Genomic DNA, 20987 nt, shown 5'->3' on the forward strand with positions numbered 1-20987 from the left:
TACTTCAATTTTTTGAAAAAAAAAATGTAACTTCATTTTTAAATTGTATTTATTCATGTATGTTTTACTTCGATGTCCCTTTAGGGGCTTTATAATCTTCCACCAGAAAATGTATGAAATATTTAAAAAATATATAATTATTAATATAAAAATTGGTAAAATTCTGCCCAACTTTCAGCTCAGGTTTTTCTCTTACCGACTGATTTCAATTAGAGCCGGTCTCATTGTTGCATCTGCTGTTGTTTTCGCCGCTGTGTTTTGTCAGCACTGAACTGAAGGGACAACCGGAGCAGAGGCTCCTCTAAGCGATGCTGACACGCTGTGCATGCTGGTGCGGTAGTTCAGCATTCAAGCTGTCTGCTCTGGTTGCAGCTGGCCACTTCATGCATCCTGCCTCCCGGCTTTGCTGTGATCGGCTCGGCTGCCTGCTTGCCTGCCCGGCTCGGTGCTGCTGCGCTCATCAAAGTCTACTTGTTCTTCTAAACCTTCCGTTGTCACATCTCCGCACCTTGAGGGTCTGCGGCGACTGACCGGAACAATCAAAACAAAGCATTTGGCATCGAGAAAACACAGTGACGCATAAAAACAGCTAGTTTGTCTGGATTTGTCTCTTACTGGATTAAAAAATACAATCTTGTTCCTGAAAACATTTAATTTGTTTGGGGTTGCCTCCAAAATAAGCAAAAACTACAACATTGATGGAAAAGTAGACACCTCTAAAACCAACTGCATTAATTAAGTTTTCAAAAAAGTCAGACCTCATCTATAAAAACGTAAACAAAGTTCCTTGACAATCCTATTAGTAAAGATATATATTTCGTTCATTGATATATTTCTATCTGAACCATCAATCGGTTAAAACTCTTCACCTTAAATATGAACAATCTCAAATAAAACTGTGAATAAAGCACTTTACCATCTCTGTACAGGACATACTGATGAATTAAACTGCTAGAAGTCACTTTACAGATTCATATTACTATTAATAACAAAGTAAAATAAGGTGGAATCTTGCATTTTGTGTAAAAACAATATTTAAGGTGGTCTGGAGATGTTTTTTTCATTTGTGACATAATTAGACAAACATCGGATTTACCCTCATATACTTTTATATTTGAGGGAAATTGGATTTTGCAGAACAAGATGAACAAGTTTGAGTGTTCACAGAGCAAATATAATAAAGTATGACAAGGGGGAAAAAATGACTCCTCAGAAATAATCATCTGTGGTGAAGGAACAGTGATGAGGACGAAGCAGGAAGAAAATATGAGAAATATCTTCATTATGATGAAGAAGAAGATGTTTGATCCATCTGCCTCTACTTTACAAAGGATTAGAGTCATCCATTTAGTTAATGTCCTATTTTGGTGAGAGCAAATATAAGACAGAAGATGTTTACTGATAAACCAGAAGGCTGGTTATTAAAACTGATATGTTTTGACTCACTAAGATTTAAGATAAACCAGTCACTACAGTGTTAGACTATTTTGGTTTTTGCAATTAACCCACTGAAAAATACTTAAAATCCTCATATTTTGTTGGTTATGTTTACATTTCTTAAAAAATATTCTGAAAATGTCCCTTTTTTGTTCAGATGTAAACAAAATCTTTTTGATATAATACCTCATTTAGTGTTCATCCAAACGAGAGAAAATTGACCATTAACTCTAACTTTAACATTGCCGAGGGGTTGAATAATTTCAGGCATGACTGTATGTTAGGATGAAAACAAACAGGAATATATTTAGAAATATGTTTGTTTTTTTGAAGGTGGAAAATATGTTCAGAGATGAACCAGACGACAAACAGCTGCCACTTCGAATCACAAAGAGTTGTTTTGAACATGTTCTTTTTTTGCCCCTGAGCTTTTGTGTTTGGGATTTTTTTTAATTTTTCCAGTAAACCGTCATCTCGTCCTGTCAAATAACATAACTGTATTAATGGAATCTTTTTTCCCCTCTATTATTTCTTTCTTGTGTTCTGGGCGCTTTTATTATCTATTTTTCCCTTTTTTATGTGAACTCTGAGACTTTAATTGTAAAAAATACTTGACTTGTTGTTCTGAAAATGGCCCTTTTTGTCACAATCCTTCCAATTTAAATCACAAAATCCAACTGTAAAAACAGGTTTCAGTAAGGAAAAATTAACTTCATTTCTTTGGATTTAATTTTTGCTCGTCAAAATTTGTTAAGATAAATATTTTAATTTATATTCTGAATGGAAAAAAAATATTTAGGACAAATTTTCAAATATGTCGGTGAACTAAAATATGAAAATGAGCTTTTTTCTAACTAAATTTTCTCCTATCATAATACAAAAATCCTTATTTGCCATTTTGATTAAAATTTAAAATTGCAAGTTTAAGAAAGTACTAATGCCAACTACATATGTTAAAAATATTTTTTTTAAATGCAAAAAATAATTCTTGTGTTATAGCTTAATGAAAGCAAAAAAAAGGATTAAACTACTTGCTTTACCGACCTGAAATCTCCCCATGAAATACACATTTTGGTCATATTCTTCCCAACAGTTGTTCAAATTAAGCCTTCAGCGTCTCTAACAGCAGACGAAAGCTTTGAGTTCTGTGACATGTGGGTCAGAAAAACAGAGAAAAGGGCTGAAGGGCAAACGCAGCTCCTCCAAGAAATAACTGGAGCGAGACTGGAAAAGAATAATAGATAACACGCATAATCATTTTGTAGGAAGGAACCTTAAAAATGGAAAATAACTATAAATGTGAACTAAAAGAAATCCAAGCATCTTGTTCCGAACCGTCCTTTTTTGCTCATTAGGAGAAGTTTTTCTAGTGAATAGAGATAAGAAAAGAGAATTATATTAAAAACCTGCTGCTTCAAAGGCGTAGTCCAAATCCTTATGACTGTACAAGGAAACATCTTCAAGTGTGGCACCTTCAAAGTTAGTCGAAGAAACTCTTTAGAAGTCCTCTCTGCTCCCAGTTGATTATTTCAAGACGTTCAATTACACTTCCTAAAATTGGCACTTGACATGTAGCTAAATAAATAAATAAATAGACTGTGTATAACTCCGTCGGCAGCTCTTTCAGACTCAGGACGTGTTCCTCTCGTCTCTGGCGTTTCCTTGAGTTGAGGAGATTGCCGTAGGGAATGTGTTTTATTTTTTGTTGAGTCTGGCTTGTGCCCATGTAAGTCCATGTGTTTGTGTGTGTTGAAAATACTGATTTGTGGACGCTTTCAAGCTGATAGTATACGTCTCAGTCCAGCGAGAGCAGAGGCTGCATGTTGTCTTCGTCGCTTTTCACTTTGTCTGGTCTCTTCAGGACGCCTGGTTCCACCACCGACTGAGACCTACAACAACACAGCAGTGTTCAAAGCTCCAAAACAGGACTAAAAACCATCTTCCAGAAGTTAAGTCACAAAAAATGTTGAAGTAAAAAAAGAGGAAAGGCAGATTTTGCTTAAAAATGTCTTAATTTAAACTGTTGACTGTATATTAGAACTGGATGGAGTGACTCCTCCCCCCTGGTGTCCAAACAGGAAGTACCTGCTTGCTCAGAGAAGCCAAAATCACTTCTACCGAGAAATACACAGCTATTACTCATTTATTATATTTTTGTCAAAACTACTTTATTTGATTTTATTATTGTTAATCCATATTTATTTTCATATTTTTTCATGATTGCAAATTTTTTAGAATGACAAATCGGATGCCTCAATAAAAGTGGAAGAGGTGTCGACTTTGAACAAGCTCACTAATGAAAGTGGTTGCCATAGTAACGTTGACTCAGACTGACCCGGACCAATCACTGCTTACTAACATCGTCTGGTTTCTCCAGAAGGAGCATGGACTTCATTTACAAGTAAAAGTAAGTCAATTATAAAAAATGTGGTGATTTTTTTTTCTATGCCACTCTTTCTAAAATGTGTAGCATGTGAAGAAAAATGTTGAAAAGAAACCTTAAACAACACACTTTAAATGTTGTCAATCAAATGGTGACCAAGCTACTCTGTAGGGTTCATATGTTTGTAAATCTGACTGATGATGTCAGTGCCTCACCGCATGTTACTGATCCACTTCCCATATACAGTCTATGATTCAAACAAACCAGAATATTTCTGCTTAGCTTCACATTTGGCAAAATAAATAATCTGTCAATTAATAGCATTAGGCACAGCGGTAGAGGCACAATGATTTGGGCTTAAAGCACATATAGTGTTAGACTGATTGGGGAAAAAAATCAAGAATTTGGAATGACAGATTCAAAAGTTAACATTTTGTTAAAACAGGATCTGGTAAATGTCCACAAATGTCAAAACAATAAGCATTCAGCATATTTTATTCAAAAATACATGTACAGATTTGGGGATTTAGAGGTTTATTGTTAATCAAACTTGCTGATAACTTATGTTATGCAACACTTTGAAACCAGTTTGCATCCCATTGCTGTTATAACATAATATATATATTAATTAGAGAGATATATAAGTATTTGATTAAAAAATATTTTGGCTAATTTCATTGCATGGGTTGAAAATGACTTGAAGACAATAAGAAGAAACTCAAGCTCCTCCATTGCCCATTGATATAAGCAGAAAAATCTGACCTCTTCATGGTTTTGGGGGACAAGTTCTTCTCCAGGTCTCTCTCCAGGTCTTGCACCGACAGCGTGTAGGATTCCGGACAGTAATCGGTCTCCTCATCGTAAGCGTGGTCCAGCAGAGTTCGAGCCCACGTCCCCATATCGTATGGAGGCATCATCCCCCCCAGCTCCGATGGCAGGATCTCTGGGTGGATGAGCTGGTGAAGGCTGTTCAGGTTGTTTCCATGCATGAAGATCTGTAGAGAGGGATAGAGAAAAGACATTTAGAAAAGACGTGTTGTTTGCAGACATTGCCAATAAATGTCTTACTCTCTTCCTGGTCTTGTCTTTGAGGAATGGCCGGATGACGGTGTAGAGAGCATGGATGTACCAGGGCTGATTCACGAAGTGGATCCCTCCAAATCTGGCAGGAAAACTGTCCTGTTTGAAACAAACAAAACCAAACTTATTTCAGTAATGGAATTTCAAATCGTAAAACTACTTTTACCAACAATAAACAACTTTTTAAAGTGTTTGATAGCATTTATTTAAATTAAAACATTGTGTTAGGAGGAAAAAACATGGTCAGCTAATGTATGCTACAAGTTAGCACTACAAGTAGTAGTGATGAAAAGAAAAAGTTGAGCAGTGAAAGTGAGTCCTTTTCACAACCAAATAAGTTAGATCCAAACTGGCTCCCCTCATAACAGCAGTCAAATTACCTCTGTGAGTTCTCTGTCCCTTTTCATTAGATTGGTTTTGGAATTGGGCTCTAATCTCGTCGTCAATAGGAAATTGTCCGTTCTATTTTGAGGTCACAGCAGCATGAATGTCTGAGGAAAATCATTCAGCGAGCGTTCAGGTTAATGTGTGGCATCTGTGTCCACTAAGGCTTGACACAATTATAATTACAGTCCTGTGCGTGAGTCATCAATTTAGCTGGGATTACAATGTTGTTGACTAAAACACAAAAGGCCTTTCATAAGGCCCACATGCTCATATGGTGTTAGAATGTCTACTCATTTTTTTATGTCATTTTCATGCTTTGGACTCTCCTGTTAATAAGCTTTTTAAAGCAGCAAATCAACATACTTTCTATACATATGTATTATACAATTATCCTTTACCGAGTGTATATGTAGAGCACCAGGGTACAAAGCATTGACATTGGGATATCATTTGGTCTTAAGAAAAGCTGTTGGATGATGACAAATAGGGGTTAGGTAGTCCACACAGAAGGGGTCTCACTCCCAGAAGGAACAATAGCAGACATTGAGGACAATTGCAAGCACCTTGGAATTCCACAGACAAAAGACAAACTGGGACAAGCAACAAGAAGAGCTGCAACAGTCAAATACCTCCAACAAGTATAGTTTTGTCATATTCACCAAAATGCCAACATGTGGTGACCTAACTGACAGGTTTTTGGCAAATCCAGTTAGTGGCTGGGCAGTGGCCCCACAAAGGTATACATAATCAGGCAGTGGCAGTCACATTTTTACACTGGACTTGGTTTAAGGTTTAAGAAAAATTTACAACTAAATGGCTACTGGGCAATTTGTTGACATGGTTGTCTGGGCACATTTAGGGGTTGTGCGGTGTCAGGAAGGCAGTAGCCTCATAATTGGTTGAGGTGGGGAGGATCTACAACAGGTAAAGGCAACTTGACAAGTTCTGGCAAGTTCTAAGTGGCTGGACACACCAGAACCAGGTAATCAGTCTGGAGTAGGGCTCGGATATCTGGAAATCATGCAGACACTGTGGCCCTCGAGGCCTGGAGTTGCCTATCCCTGGTCTACAATGTGCCCAAATCGGCCAATTTCAGAGTGCTAACCTCCTGCCCCCATCGGTGAGGGCACTCGACAAGGGCTGTTGAGATGGGCTGGATACCCAGCAATGACCAGATATCAATCTAGCAATCCTGGCCCTTGTGTACCCCAGGGCCACTATTCCCTCTGTTTCATGTGTCAGTGCGACCCACAAGCTCCCAGATCTGAGCCTGAGATCTGTTTGATTTCATAATGACGTCATTCCCACCTGACTGATGTCTGACAGACTCCCGCCATCTGCATTTAAGGCTACTCCAGCAACTCTTGAAGATTCTATCAATGCCTCCTAATTGCGCTGTGGCAGTTGTCGGTGACCACAGCTTATGGCAAGTCCAGAAAAGCCAGCTCAATGGCGAGAACAATACCTGGGCAATACACAGTAGTGGACTGCCATCAGATAACCTGAAGGAATAGCCATAGGAACAAGATGGCCAAAGGAAGAGATATAGACCGCGGATGTTAAGACAGAAAATCTCCTCAACATAAATGGAGGGTTCCATCCCAAATCCAGTTCTCTGACACTATGCACAAGTTGCAAGGAAGAAGCCAAAAGACTAGTGAGCATGGGATGAAAAATCTAATGCTGAATTCACACCAAACACAATTCATTTGCATCAGACCCATCTCTTTCAATCCAGGTCAAAGTTGCTGCTCAACGCTTGTCCAAAAATGTGTTTGTTTACATAACGCTCTAGATGTGCATTAAAGGAGCTATCGCCTAAAGTTTTTACTCTCATTGCTCCATAAGAGCATTGACTGTTTATCTCAGAAACAATACATTGAAGACAATACAAGCCCTTGCATATGATGTACCACCGAACCATAACTGAAGTGGCCAATATCAAGAAGTTCTATCAATAGCTTGAAGGGGTTGACCTTCCAAGATTTACCACACCAGAGAAGACCCAAGGTGTAGGCAAACAGGTGCCTGAGACAATCCATTACATAACTGCAGGGTGTGAGATGCTGGCCGGGAAAGAATCCATGAAGTGCCTTGTAGTATACATTGTAGTGGTGGATAAAGAGCAGAGGAAAGTCTTTATGGTGGATGTGGCAGTACCAAGTGATGGTAACATCAAGAAGAAGGAACATGGGAAACTGGAGAAATACCAGGCACTCAGAGAGGAACTGGAGAGAGCTTGGAAGGTGAAAGTGACAGTGGTGCCCGTGGTAACTGGAGCACTCGGGGCTGTAACCTCCAAACTGGAGGAGTGGCTACAGCAGATCCCTAGAAAGACCTCAGACATCTCAGTCCAGTGACAGTATTTCACCTGCCGTGAACATGTTTTAACAAACTACACATGTTAGAGATCAGAAGTAAGTCTTTGTTCTTTATGTAAAAATGGACAACTCTTTGGTCACTTTAGTTTTTGCACTTTTAATGATAGAAATAAAGTGAATACTTTCACAGCATTAGAGATATTTTTTCACACAAAACCTAGACAAGTGGTTGGGATTTGTCTTTTTGTTCTCCGCTTCAAGAGCTTATGTCTTTACTAAGAATTATAATCCCCTTTTCTTCACTGTAGAAAAGACAAAAGGAAACAGCTCTCCCACATTCTGCTTCATGATTTGGCCAGATTTACTTTTAAATATAACCTGGGGCAAAATCATGTTAAATGCCTAAAAAAATCTTGTTGTCATGGTCTTTTTTTTCACAAAACGGTTAATAATGATTCAGATTTGTTTTTTCTTTTATCAAAAAAGTAAATTGTGCCGTCTGAATCACATTATCCAATCAGCAGCGTTCCAATTTCTAATTGTTTCCTTTTTTCAACATTTGCTTTTGATTTCTCGTTGGTTTTTAACATTTAATTTTTTTCTGGAAATTATTTTGTTTTTGTTTTTCATATTTTAGTTTCTGGAATTTTGTTTTGCTTTCTAAAATGTAATAGTGTTTTTTACTTGTTTTTATTTTTTAATAGTCATGATTATTAATTTTTTTTTTTGCTTCAAGTGAATCATTGATGTTATTTGGACTTCAAGGCCACCGTAGGATTGTGTTAAAAAACAACTGACAATCTATGAGTTTACGTTTCCATTTGCACCATAACACCCTGCCTTACTTTCCTATTTTCACCAGTTTTGGATTAACTTCAGAATAAATGTTGCCTTAAAATTTTGTTTCCTAGCTTAAATCATTAAATATTTTCCTGTTATTTTTTCAGAATTGCCCTTCCCTCCATCACACAAGGTAATCTTCCTTTTTTTTAGTTTTGACTGGTTTATTTAGTCATTTTTGTAGTTTTTTCTGCTTCTTTTTTTCATAATATAGTTTTATTTAATGAATTATTTGCCACAATCTAAACATTTGAATGTTGTAGTTCTTAACTGTCAAGTTCATGGTCATGAAACCCATAGTTAATTTTCTTCTTTCCCTTCGTTTACTCATAATCATAAAATTCTTAAACTAATTGGCCTTATGATGATTCAGTGAACACCAGAGAAACTGAAGCAAATACATCCACATCCTAATAGTTTTGTTTTCATACATTTGGAATTTATTTCTTTGTCATATCTTTTTTTTTTAACTGGATCAAACTGCATAATAAATTAAAATGAAACGCTCACAGCTGAGAGCTTCACAGCCAGCAGGCAGCTTTGATTAAATATAATTACAGTTGGACTGAGGCCCGCTAAATGTAAAAATAAAAACTGGAACTGAGGCTGGCTGAAAGAGCTCTAACTCAGGCTTCCAAAAACAGAATGGAGGCTGTTCAAATGTGTGATTTAACCCACTAATCAGTCCAGCTGTAAACGCAACAGGAACAAGATTCTTACGAGTTTTTAATTTTTGATTTGTTAAAGAGAATTTCTCTTGTGCTTTTAAAGACCCACTTGAATAAAAATTATGTTTTTAACCTTTTTTTTTCATGATGGAGGACGGATATAAAAGCATTTAAGATTAATGCTGTTTCTAAGTGTTTCTTTGATGGATCATGAACAGATGGTCAAGGTAATAAGGAGCTGTAAGCTACCGAGAGAGAACAAAGGGCTGATGGGAAATTAGCCAAGGCTAACTTCCGAGCCAACAGTCTCACCCACAACTCAGAAGTGAGCGAACTTTTTAATTTTGGCTTAAAGCAGCATAAAAATGAATGCATTACTACTTTTTCTTCTTTTTACATATTTTTGCAACTCTAAAGGCGACATACGTAAAATACAAAATATAAGAACATATAAAATGCATAAAATAACAACATAGAATAATTACATTTTTGCTTTGTTAAAGTTGCTTAAGTTCAGAGTTGTACCCACACACAGGGGAACAAGACAGGTTTTTTTTATTTGGGCTAGTAAGAAAATAAGAAATAATAAGAAATACATAAAATAACAACATTTTTTTTGCCTTTTTTTGCTAAACTAAAAACAACATAAAACTAAAAATTGCATAAAATAAAGACAAAATAACACATTTTTCTTTTTTTTCTTTTTTTGTTTTAGCTATGCTATAACTATAATGGGCTGTAAGTTAACGGGAGAGAGTTTAAACAAAGTTCTGATGGGAAATTAGCCAAGGCTAACAGTCCCACCAATAACTTAGAGGTGAACGAAACAGGCTTTTTCAAGCGACAGAAAAATAAATACATAATGACATAAAACTGCTCATTTTTAAAAATTTCTTTTTGCTACACTAAAAACAAAATGACAATATAAAATAACATTTTTTTTTTAGCTGAGCCAACAGTCCCAAATACACAGAGGAAAATGAAACAGGCTTTAATTTGGACTAAAAATGACCTAAAAATAAATACAAAAAATAACTACATTTTTTGCATCACTAAAAACAGCATAAAATAACACAATGTTTTTATTTTTTCACTTCCAAGTCAACAGTGCCACCCAGAACTGAGACGCGAATGAAACAGGCTCTTTAATTTTGGCCAGAAAACGTAAAAATAAAATAAATACAAAAAATAACATTCTTTTTCTCTTGTTTTATTTTGCTAAACTAAAAATGACATAATAATAAAAATACATAAAATACAGGCATAAAATTATTTTTTTTTTTCTTTCTTTTTTTTTTTTTTGCTACACTAATGTTAGCTCACAGGTATGTCAGTGATACAGAGTATCAACAAAGACCTGATGGGAAATTAGTCAAACACTTTATGATTTTGGAAAAAAAAACATTTAAAAGACAATTTGGAACGATTCTACAATAAAAAAGCCTTTTAATAAATTCCAAAATGTATTTGAGTTTGTCGGTAAAACATGATGATAAATTACAGTACACCACGACTCCTGAAGCATGAATGTTAGCATGTCTGGTCTCCCACGTTGACCACTGTGGTTACAACGGTTTAATACAAACGTATGTAAAGAAAAAGCTAAAGCTAAAAAGCTTTTTTTTTTTTTTTAACGTTTGCATCATTTCCTAATGGATCTCATCGTGTCTGCGCTGACTCTAAAAACCCGTATTGATCTGGAACGGTCAGAAGAGATTACAGATAGAAGGCGGGATCGCATTTCAGCCAAAGCCGCACATTAGGAGGAAGTGAGTCAGCACCTGATGCCTCAGACGGCAAGAGAGCAAACGCCTGTGATCCGCACACAAACTATAAACTGATGCTGGCAATGAAACCCAAACAAGCCCTGTAATTATTTTCAGACGCTCTAAAAACAATTAGGTTTATGTGACTCTGAGAGGAAATCGATTAAAACACACAAGAGCAAAGTGAGGACGACCTTTGTCAGCACGAGGAAGATGTCTCAGTGAGAATCAAAGATGGTGTGTGAAGATAGAACATATTTGATGGTCGCATCGTTGGATGGATCACAAGATCATTTATTATTCGGCTGATCAGACAGCTGTGGCATCAGCAAGAAACAGAGGGGATTATGGGAATCAGACTGACCAGATTTTTCAGCAGAAAAATGAATTAATAAATAATATTTAGTGTCATTTAGTTGTTTTTTGTAGTGATATCTCACAAACCATTTGGTGCTGTAATTTTTTTTTCAAGTTGGATCACACCTGTTAAAATCAGTAGTCCAGTGAGGGCAAAAAAGTATTCAGTCATCCACCAATTGTGCAAGTTCTCCCACTTAAGAAGATAAGGAAGGCCTGTACTTGTCATTATAGGTATACCTCAACTAGAGGCAAAATGAGAAAAAAATCCAGAAAAATCACATTGTCTGATTTTTAAAGAATTTATGTACAAACTATAGTAGAAAATAAGTATTTGGTCAAAAACAAAAGTTCAACTCAACACTTTGTTATGTGTCCTTCGTTGGCAGCAATGACAGCAGTCAAAGGTTTTCTGTAAGTCTTCACAAACTGGTATTTTGGTCCATTCCTCCTTGCAGATCTCCTCTAGAGCAGTGAGATTTTGGGGTTGTCGCTGGGCAACCCCCTTTCTACTTCTTCCAAAGATTTTCTATGAGGTGTGAGACTGGCTAGTACACTCCAGAACCTAGAAATGGTTCTCATGAAGCCACTCCTTCGTTACCGGACAGTGCGTTTGGGATCATGCTGAAAGATCCAGCCACATTTCTGAAAAACAGCCCCAAAGCATGATGCTTCCACCCCCATGCTTTACAGTAGGTATGGTGTTCTTTGGATGCAACTCAGCATTTCTTCTCCTCCAAACAGTCGAGTTCTTACCAAAAAGTTCTATTTTGGTTGGACATTCTTCCAATCCTCTTCTGGATCATCCTAATGGTGTAGTGAGTTACTGATGGTAGCCTTTGTTGATGGTAGCCTGTTTGGTCTCTGCAGGTCATTCACTAGGTCCCCCATGTGGTTCAGGATTTTTTGATCACTCAATTTGAGCTCCAGATTGGGGGAGATTATCATCAGGGGTTTTGTATTTCTTCCATTTCCTAATACTTGATCCCACAGTTGATTTCTTCTTCAGTCTTCCCAGCCTGGTGCCGGTCAAAAACACTCTTTTGGTTCCATTTATATCCTAATCCAACATATTCTTATCCCTCACATATTGACGTTTGGTTACACTGCATCCCTTTTTGACGTTTTGGGTGTCCCCAACTCGCCACTTTTTGAAGTGCTGGCTGTTCGTAAAACTGATAGTCCACAACCCTCGGGATTTGGTACCGGACACAGACTGGGACGCGTCCAGTACCAAATCCCTAACCCGGCACCAGATGCAGTACCTGACGCGGTACTGGACCCTGAACCGATACCAGACGGAGTACCAGGTGCGTACCGGATACGAACCTGTACCGGTACTGGGTTACGGTTCCGGAGTTGGGGACACCCTGAACATCAGTTTTTGACGCGGACGGGTCTTTAACCAAACGCCTTGTTCCCGAGAAATGCATCCCCATACAATTTTAATATATATTCATAGACATCACAGTTTATTCACATTTTGTATAAGTAAATATCTATATTTATTCAAAGTCTTTGAGTCTGTTTATCATTTAACCATGCTTAATAGTTTGTAGAAATGATATTTTCTTGTACTCGTACTACCATAGTTTTTAGTTCATAGAATTCTTAGACACAACATTGTTTTTGTTTATGAGGGATATTTCTCTGCATCTAGATGTAGCGACTCCAAAACAAACTCTAACTTCATCTCCTGGGAACCCACATGGTCGCAGAGATACAGTCGAGGGAAGAAACTCAATTCTGTGAGTGTCCAACAGTATAACTGTTACCATCTTCTGTTTTTCTGCGAGTACGACTCCAAAATGATAAATGTTAACAGTTCTTTACAATCCGTTTTCAGAAAGTTTCCTGACAGGTTTGCAAATGAAAAAATGTGAATATAGATTTGATATGACGGACAGAACAGGTTCATCTAATTAAGGTGTTTAAGATAAATCAATTGATAACACATGACCTGCAAAAAGACTAGATAATCCACCCACACTTAACTAAAAAAATAACAGAACTCTGAGGGCTTGTGATCGTTTCTCTCCGTCATTCTTGTCCAGTCTCTACCCAGCACATCAGGCTGATGAGTCCTCTCTATATTCTGCTCTGTTTCTGTCACTTCCCATCTGCACACGGATGAGTTCCCTCGTCCTTAGCAGGAAAAACGAGGTGAGATCTGTTCGATCGCTTTGTCTGGGTGGTCTAAGTGTAGCCCGCAGTGATGACATCGCTGCAAAAGCCGGCTTGGCTGGACAGCCTCTAAACTGATAAAAGAGGAGGGATTCAAGGCTGATGCTCCTGTATTCCTGTGATGGATTCACTCAACTTCAAAGAGGCTCGTAAATCCATGCTTAGAAACAAACCCTGGGGAGGAAAAACCTTCATATTCTCTAAAGCAGTGGTCACGGACTGACTTATGGGAAACTGAAGTTAGCATCTGATTTTTAATTTTTATTTTTGAAGATAAAGTTTACCCTTATTCTCCATAACATATATGTAGCTAGTTATAGCTTTATTTATACACTTGATTTCATGTAGAAACCATTAAAATGTTTCTTGTATTTCCCCTTAACTTATAAGTGTCAAAGTGGAAATGAACAAATCAAACACCAACTTCAGCTTCATCCAATTTTAAGGTGTAACCAATAAGCAAAGAGAAAAACAGTAGTATTTTCAAAATATATTCATAAAAGTGAATCCATTATTGGAGCAACTTCATTATCAGCAACAGTAGACAGCAGGTTGATAAATAAAATGCATTATTATTGTGATCTGTGGGAAAAACTGTCACAATGAATCCCTATTTGGAGTAAAGACTCCCGGTTTTGATTTGTTAATTGCAGTTTTCTTTTATTTTTAAAGTTTTTTTCTGTTTCCTCTTTGGTTCTTTTATGCAAATAAACTACAAAACATATTTATTCATCAACTTTGTTAGCTGGAAGGTTTCAATTAAGAAATCGGCGCAGCCTCTTTAACGAAATAGTTAATGGATTTTTGACCTAGTGACTTTAAAATCTATCGAATGGGCTGAAAACTCTAGTGGTTTTTCAAAATAAAACATCCTAAAGAATTAGAGTGTAAATAAAACACTTTTTTTCTCTTTCTCTCTTCAGAACCCCTTATCCCACAGCAGTATTTTATTATCATTTTTCTCTTTTTTCATTAATATTTGAACTGAATGGATCTTAAATAAAAATGAAATCACTAGATCTGCAGACACTAAAATTCCCCAGGTTGTGGAGATTTATCTGAAATACATAATTTAACTGGTTTCAAATTCATTCTGAATTTACCTGCTTAAACGTAGAAGTTAAAGCCAAATTTGGAAGATACTCTGGGGATCACAGCTGGTGAGGAAATCTAAAAAAAAGATGGATTGGACAGACAATTTGTCAGGCCCATTTTTACATGAACTATGAATATCTAACAATTCCAAAGGCCCATAAAGGGCAAACAGACTTAAGGTTGAGTGTTAAAGATGAGGAAACCTTATATTTGAGGATTTGCTGGAAGCAGCTGACCTCAGTGTCCAGACTGAACTCTGCCTCCACAGATCTTGTTGTTCTGCCAAGAGGACAGAAGGAAGGAACAAGTTGCGGCGACGGAGGACGGGCTCGGTCCAACTTTATTAAATACGTCATTATTCCTGAAAGCTCTTTTTTAGAGGTCAATCTGAAAAGATATTAGACATTTGCTTCAATTTTTAGACAAATATTTGGGAATTCTGAACCCAAGTCTTGCCTTTAATCAGATTTCCTAACTGGCTTTTTTTGTTTTTCTCAATAAAAAACAATAGAAGTAAGAGCGTCTGGGACTTATGCTTTGGCAAAGACTGTTTTTAAATGTAACTGGGTCGCTTTCGTGGGCCAAAATCCATAATTGATGAAACTCCTGATGACATTTTGGGATGCAACAGGGGCTCACAAAAATCTCCAACCCATTATTTTATGAAGAAATAAATCAAACGGGACGACAGAGTTAGTTATTTAAACCAACAGGATCCTCATATTAAATCTCAATAATGCAAACATTCATAAATATTTCATCTATGATCTATAAGGGCGCTAAACTGGAACTCTATTTTTTTTTACAGAAATGTTAGTTTAATTCTCACAGGAGTCTCACTTAATCTTGACTCTTCTGTTACATAATCGTGTTGATGCAGAGTAAACTCACTAAGGAATTACCGACTGGAGCTGTAGTTTACTGTACTTGTTTAAACTGAGGAGGAAAAGTTATTACACAGCTGATTATTGTTTTGTAGTATTATTGTAAAAGCTTTAAAAAAGATGTCTTAAAGGATGATTTTATGTTTGTTAAATTTCAAAAACACCATTTTATTTGGAAAAACTAGATGTTTTTTTTTAAATTTTGAATAATATTTATGTAGTATTGGATGTTTTCCTGACACTATCAGTCTATAAATTGATTTTCTTTACTATTTCCCACCTCCAGTTTTCTGTTAAAGCCATGTCATTACATCGTGCGGAACAATTTTTCCGAACATTAAAACAACCCTGCTTTACATGGCTCACGGTAGCTTTACAACATTTTTGCGTCGCCTTCATTGACACCTAATCAGCCGCCTGCGAGCGGCTCTGGCGGAAAGAAATCGACCGATTAACTGGGAGAAGTGTGTTCCTGTCTCGTCGCACACCAACACTCAGACGCACAACAAAAGGGAGCCCATCTGGAGGAGAGGGCAGAGCAGATAACGAGGCAGTACGACATGTTGCCACGGCAACATGGTGAGGGTGGGATGAAGGAGGAGAGCGGAAAGAAACGGAGAGGGGGGGGGGTAAGACGAGGCATACAAGCTTGTGGCTGTCTGCAGGTGATGATGATGATGACGATGCTTCATAGAGTGAAAGGTAAACGATAAGAAAATGAAAATATAATGATGTTAGGGATTAAAGTCCATGTTTTCTTTTAATCTTCTGGTGGCAAATAACAGTTGAAAATAATATATTTTTTTCTTTTATGAGACTATTGTGTCATCTTAATCTGAAATAAGGATTAAGTCAGTGCGCTGGCTGCCAGCCCTCCTCGTATTTTACCCCACTTTTGTCTTGGGCGACAAAGGATGGAGTGGCTTGAGAGTGAAGAGAGAGATGGAGGCCAACGGGAGGGCGGTGATGTTAAAGAATGAGATGGGGGAGGGTGGGGAAACAAAAGTGAAAGGTTTGGGGAGGCCAGAAGGGAGAGATGAAGAAAGGAAGGCGAAATTTCAACACAAAAGAGCTCTTTTTTTTTTAAGCGGGAAGAAGGTAAATTGCTCCATTAAAACTTAATTATCCTCTATGTTCTGTTGCGTTTTATTAGGCACTTACAGAGTTAAGTGTTTTGCAGTTGTGTGAAAAGGTTTTCCTTTAGATCTCGAGTTTCTCTGAATCTCCTCCTGGATTTATTTGAGTCCCTGGCTGTTGGTGCGGGCAGCCGCCTCTCGTTGGTTTTCCAGGGCAAAGTGGTCATGGGGGATGGACCTGGCTGAGAGTGATTTACTAAAACACCTTGAGGAAATGGAACATCAAAGAGTCCAGTTTTCCATCAGTTACCGGCGCCTCAGCGTGGAGCCCGGGATAGGAGAACGGCCTCCAAGCATAAGCCTGGATTGAGCTTTTTCCCTGTAGAGAGAAAGCTAAGACTGAGGAAGGACGTCTGCCTTGCCCTACTGTGGGACCAATGACTGTATAAGAGAACTGGAGTGAGCATCCCTTCCCCTTTGAAATTCCAAATAGGTCCCTAAAAGCTGAAATCCCATAGTCTTCAACAGAGGAATAAGCAGCTATAACTGTCATTGTATTTCTGCTAACTGCTTTTTTTTACATTTTGTTGATAATCCTACATTTGTTCACAATCTTTTTGTACAACACATTCATACATCTGCAACCCTACACCTATATCCATACATCCCTGCATCTACAACCCTATAGCTGAACCTTAAATCAACAACCCCGTATCTATATCCATACATCCCTACATCTATAACCCTACATTTACACCCCTACTTCTACAACCCTTCATCTACAAACCTGCATTCACAACCCTACATCTATATGAATATAACCCCACATCTACAACTCTACATCTATAACCCCATATCCCTACATCTACATCTATAAACCTACATTTACAACAATACAAATACAACATCTGCAACCCTACATCTATATGAATATAACCCTACATCTATATCCATACATCCCCACATCTACAACTCTGTAGCTGAACCTTAAATCAACAACCCCGTATCTATATCCATACATCCCTACATCTATAACCCTACATTTACACCCCTACTTCTACAACCCTTCATCTACAAACCTACATTCACAACCCTACATCTATATGAATATAACCCCACATCTACAACTCTACATCTATAACACCATATCCCTACATCTACATCTATAAACCTACATTTAGAACCCTACGAATACAACACCTGCAATCCTACATCTATAACCCTATGCCCCTACAGCGAAAACCCTTCAAATATAACCCTACATCTATAACCCTATTTCACTACAATTACAGCTCTACATCTATAAACCTTCATCTACAACCCTAAAATGCATCTACAGCCTTACATCTACAACCTTGTGTCCTTATATCTACAACCCTACATCAATAACCCTTTGCCCCTACAACTAAAATCCGACAAATATAACCTTACATCTATAACCCTACATCCCTTATCTAAAACCCTATATCTACAACCCTACATCTATAACCCTATGCCCCTTCAGCTAAAACCCTACAAATATAACCCTACATCTATAACCCTATTTCACTACAATTACAACTCTACATCTATAAACCTACATCTACAACCCTACATCTATAACCCTATATGCCCCTACAACTAAAACCCTACAAATATAACCCTACATCCATAACCCTACATCCCTTATCTAAAACCCTATATCTACAACCCTACATCTATAACCCTATATCCCTTCAGCTAAAATCCTACAAATATAACCCTACATCCCTTTATCTACAACTCTATATCTACTACCCTACATCTACAACCCTACAAATACATCATCTACAACCCTACATCTATAACCCTATATCCCTAGAGATACAACCCTACAAACATAACACTACATCTATAATCCTATATCCCTATATCTACATCCCCACATCCAGAACCCTACATCTATATCCTCTCATACCTACATTTACAGCCCTACATCTACAACTCCTCACAGGCCTGGACAACTCAGGACTCCACCACACCTCGTACAGGACCATGTGACTAAAACATTCAATGTTTGGTTTTTCCAATGGATAAATGGTAGCTTCTCAGTCCTTCAAGGCTTAAAGGAAAGCATTCAACTCAAGAATAATTTGTCCATAAGCGCAGATACATTACAGGCTGTATTTTATTAGACTGATCTGATCTAACTCTTCACCAGATCAAATGAAATCAAAGTAGACTGTTCAGACATAGCAGTGGGGGTACCTGTACACTAAAGTTTGGCAAATAATCCTGTCAGACAGATCTTCAGCTGAGAAATAACTCTGAGTGGGTCGACGTTCACTATTGAGGCAAATGTTGAACTCCTATCATGACAGCAACTGTCAAAACCAATGGACGACACCAACAGAAGAAAGGAGTCCTAAAGGGTTTGTTTTAGATCAGTTGTTTTGAGCAGGGAGTCCCATGAGACAGCCAAGTAGTTCAATGGAATACATCTAAAAAAATGAGTTATCTCCTGTGGTTTCCCATAAAAACAACTCTCATGCAGTTTAATTTTCACATCTTAGCGCTGAAAGTATGCAGACAAGAAGAAAACGGTTCAAATTTCTCTAAAATCAAGAAAAAAGGAAAAATCTGTTTTCCTCCAATGCTACGCAGGTTTGGAATGGGGTAAAAACAGTGTGAAGGATAAAAATGCTGAGTCAGGGTAACCTACCCAAAGCTGATCTGTTAACCAATATGAGCTAAATCCTCCCCAGACACGTTTGTGCACTCTCATCATTACCAGTGCACGTGCAGCTTTAAATGCACATGTTGCACGGCTGTGTCTTTGTGTCAGCAGCTGGAAGGAAAGTATTTAACCATCAGAGGCTCCAGACAGCCCATTTGTTACCGCGAGTGACAGGAGGACGATCTGAGGTTAGCTAGTGCCGCGTGATGACTTTAACACAATGAACCATGACGCTAAAGTTCTTTTTAAATTCACTCAATCCTCCCTGAAAACATGAAATAAGTGACTTCAGCTCGTCAAATTTCCATAAATATCCTTAAAACAAATTTACATCTTAGCTTAAAAATGTCCCTTTCTTCTTAGAGTCAAGAAAAGAAGGTTGAATATTTTAAGTTTTAATCCATGTAACTCTGTAATCCTGGAGGATTATGACTGGCTGAGTTAGAATCCCATCATATTGAGCACCTCACCTCCTGTGTTTAAGCGTTTTTCTGCAGCTGGAAAGGATAAACTATGATGGATTTACCCTATTTTTGACAGAACTGTGACTCCAGTACCATAAAGTACAGTTTAGAAAAGACCAATAAGTATTTAAATGAACTGTTTTTGGATGAATTACAGACCACAAAGAAGCAAAGGTCTTGAAACTACTGGAGATAAACTGATATTGCGCCATCTTCATAAATAATTTATGTACAAATTTGCTAAAAATCTTTTATTTTTTTGGATTAAATTCACAATAAATTATGTTTTTAAATGTCTCAACAACATATGCATAACTAAAGACTCAAAATACACAAAAATGTCTGTTTTCTAGGTCTTTTTTTCTTGATACTGATGGATAAAAAATGCCCCAGAAATAGTCTGCCAGCAGGAATCCAGACTAGCTCCCCTCTGCTGTGATCTGTACATAATACCAAGCTACAAATTGGCCTCCCAAGGCATGTGGCCTACATGCTATTTGTATTTTCCTAAAAAACCAACATTGTCAGAGCTGCCATGACACACTTTACGCAAAAAAATGAGGAAATACAAACAGCCGGCGTGGAAGAAACGCCGTCTTCTAGTGGACGTTATATAATTCCGCAAGTCGGTAATGTTATTAAAATGGAATGCAAATTGACTGGCATTTGTGTGCCACTTGAATATATTAAGAATCAGCTGTTGTGGAATGGGAATGTGCTGCTGTTTAATCTGCTTGCAGATGCACTGCTGAAGCTGCTGGGATTGAAGTGAGTCACTCGTGTTGTTGGAAAATCAGATGTCTCCTCTGCGTGGGACTGACTCATCTCACAAACTACTCTGAAGCCAGTCGGAAGCGCGGACACACAGGGAGTTGGTTTTATTTGGTTTTCAGCGAAGTAAAAATGAAGAAGCACAACAATTTTAAGTGAGTTAACTGAATTTGCAGCGCTAAAAATGTACAAAAACCAAAAATGTATCAGGATGAGAACAGTTTGAATGAAATTTGAATTAATACTTTAAGTTTTGATATGACAGACATTTGGTTCCTGATGAACAATTAAAGGTACTAATGCAGGATGGCAGTTAGCTACATCATTTGTGTTTTATTTTTTTTTTCTTTAGAGGTTTGCTTATAATATTATACTTTTTTATTTTTGGATTAACTTCCTGACTGCCAGCAATGTAAATTAGTTCTGTCAAGATGACATTTCTAAACCTGAATATCTCCCAACCAATACATACCACAGAATTGACCCATTTGGGATCTACGGAGGGCATTTTTTTTTCTTAATACATTTTTGACAAGACTATTTTATTATATTTTATTTTTTTTTTATTTTTACATTTTT

At 37.4% G+C, this 20987-nt stretch overlaps 1 protein-coding gene across 1 annotated transcript in view; it reads right to left on the reverse strand.

Annotated features, from left to right (window-relative positions):
- Positions 1 to 47: 47 nt before the first annotated feature.
- The window catches only part of clvs2 (clavesin 2), a 27286-nt gene continuing 6346 nt past the window's right edge, over positions 48 to 20987 (reverse strand). The window contains exons 3-5 of the mRNA XM_024291549.2: positions 4889 to 4999; positions 4583 to 4815; positions 48 to 3326 (exon numbers count right to left, since the gene is read on the reverse strand). Of these exons, the coding sequence (XP_024147317.1) occupies positions 3233 to 3326; positions 4583 to 4815; positions 4889 to 4999 (438 nt within the window). The 3' untranslated portion in view covers positions 48 to 3232. The remainder of the gene's footprint in view (positions 3327 to 4582; positions 4816 to 4888; positions 5000 to 20987) is intronic.

The sequence above is a fragment of the Oryzias melastigma genome, linkage group LG24 (assembly GCF_002922805.2).
Source record: "Oryzias melastigma strain HK-1 linkage group LG24, ASM292280v2, whole genome shotgun sequence".
NCBI lineage: Eukaryota > Metazoa > Chordata > Actinopteri > Beloniformes > Adrianichthyidae > Oryzias > Oryzias melastigma.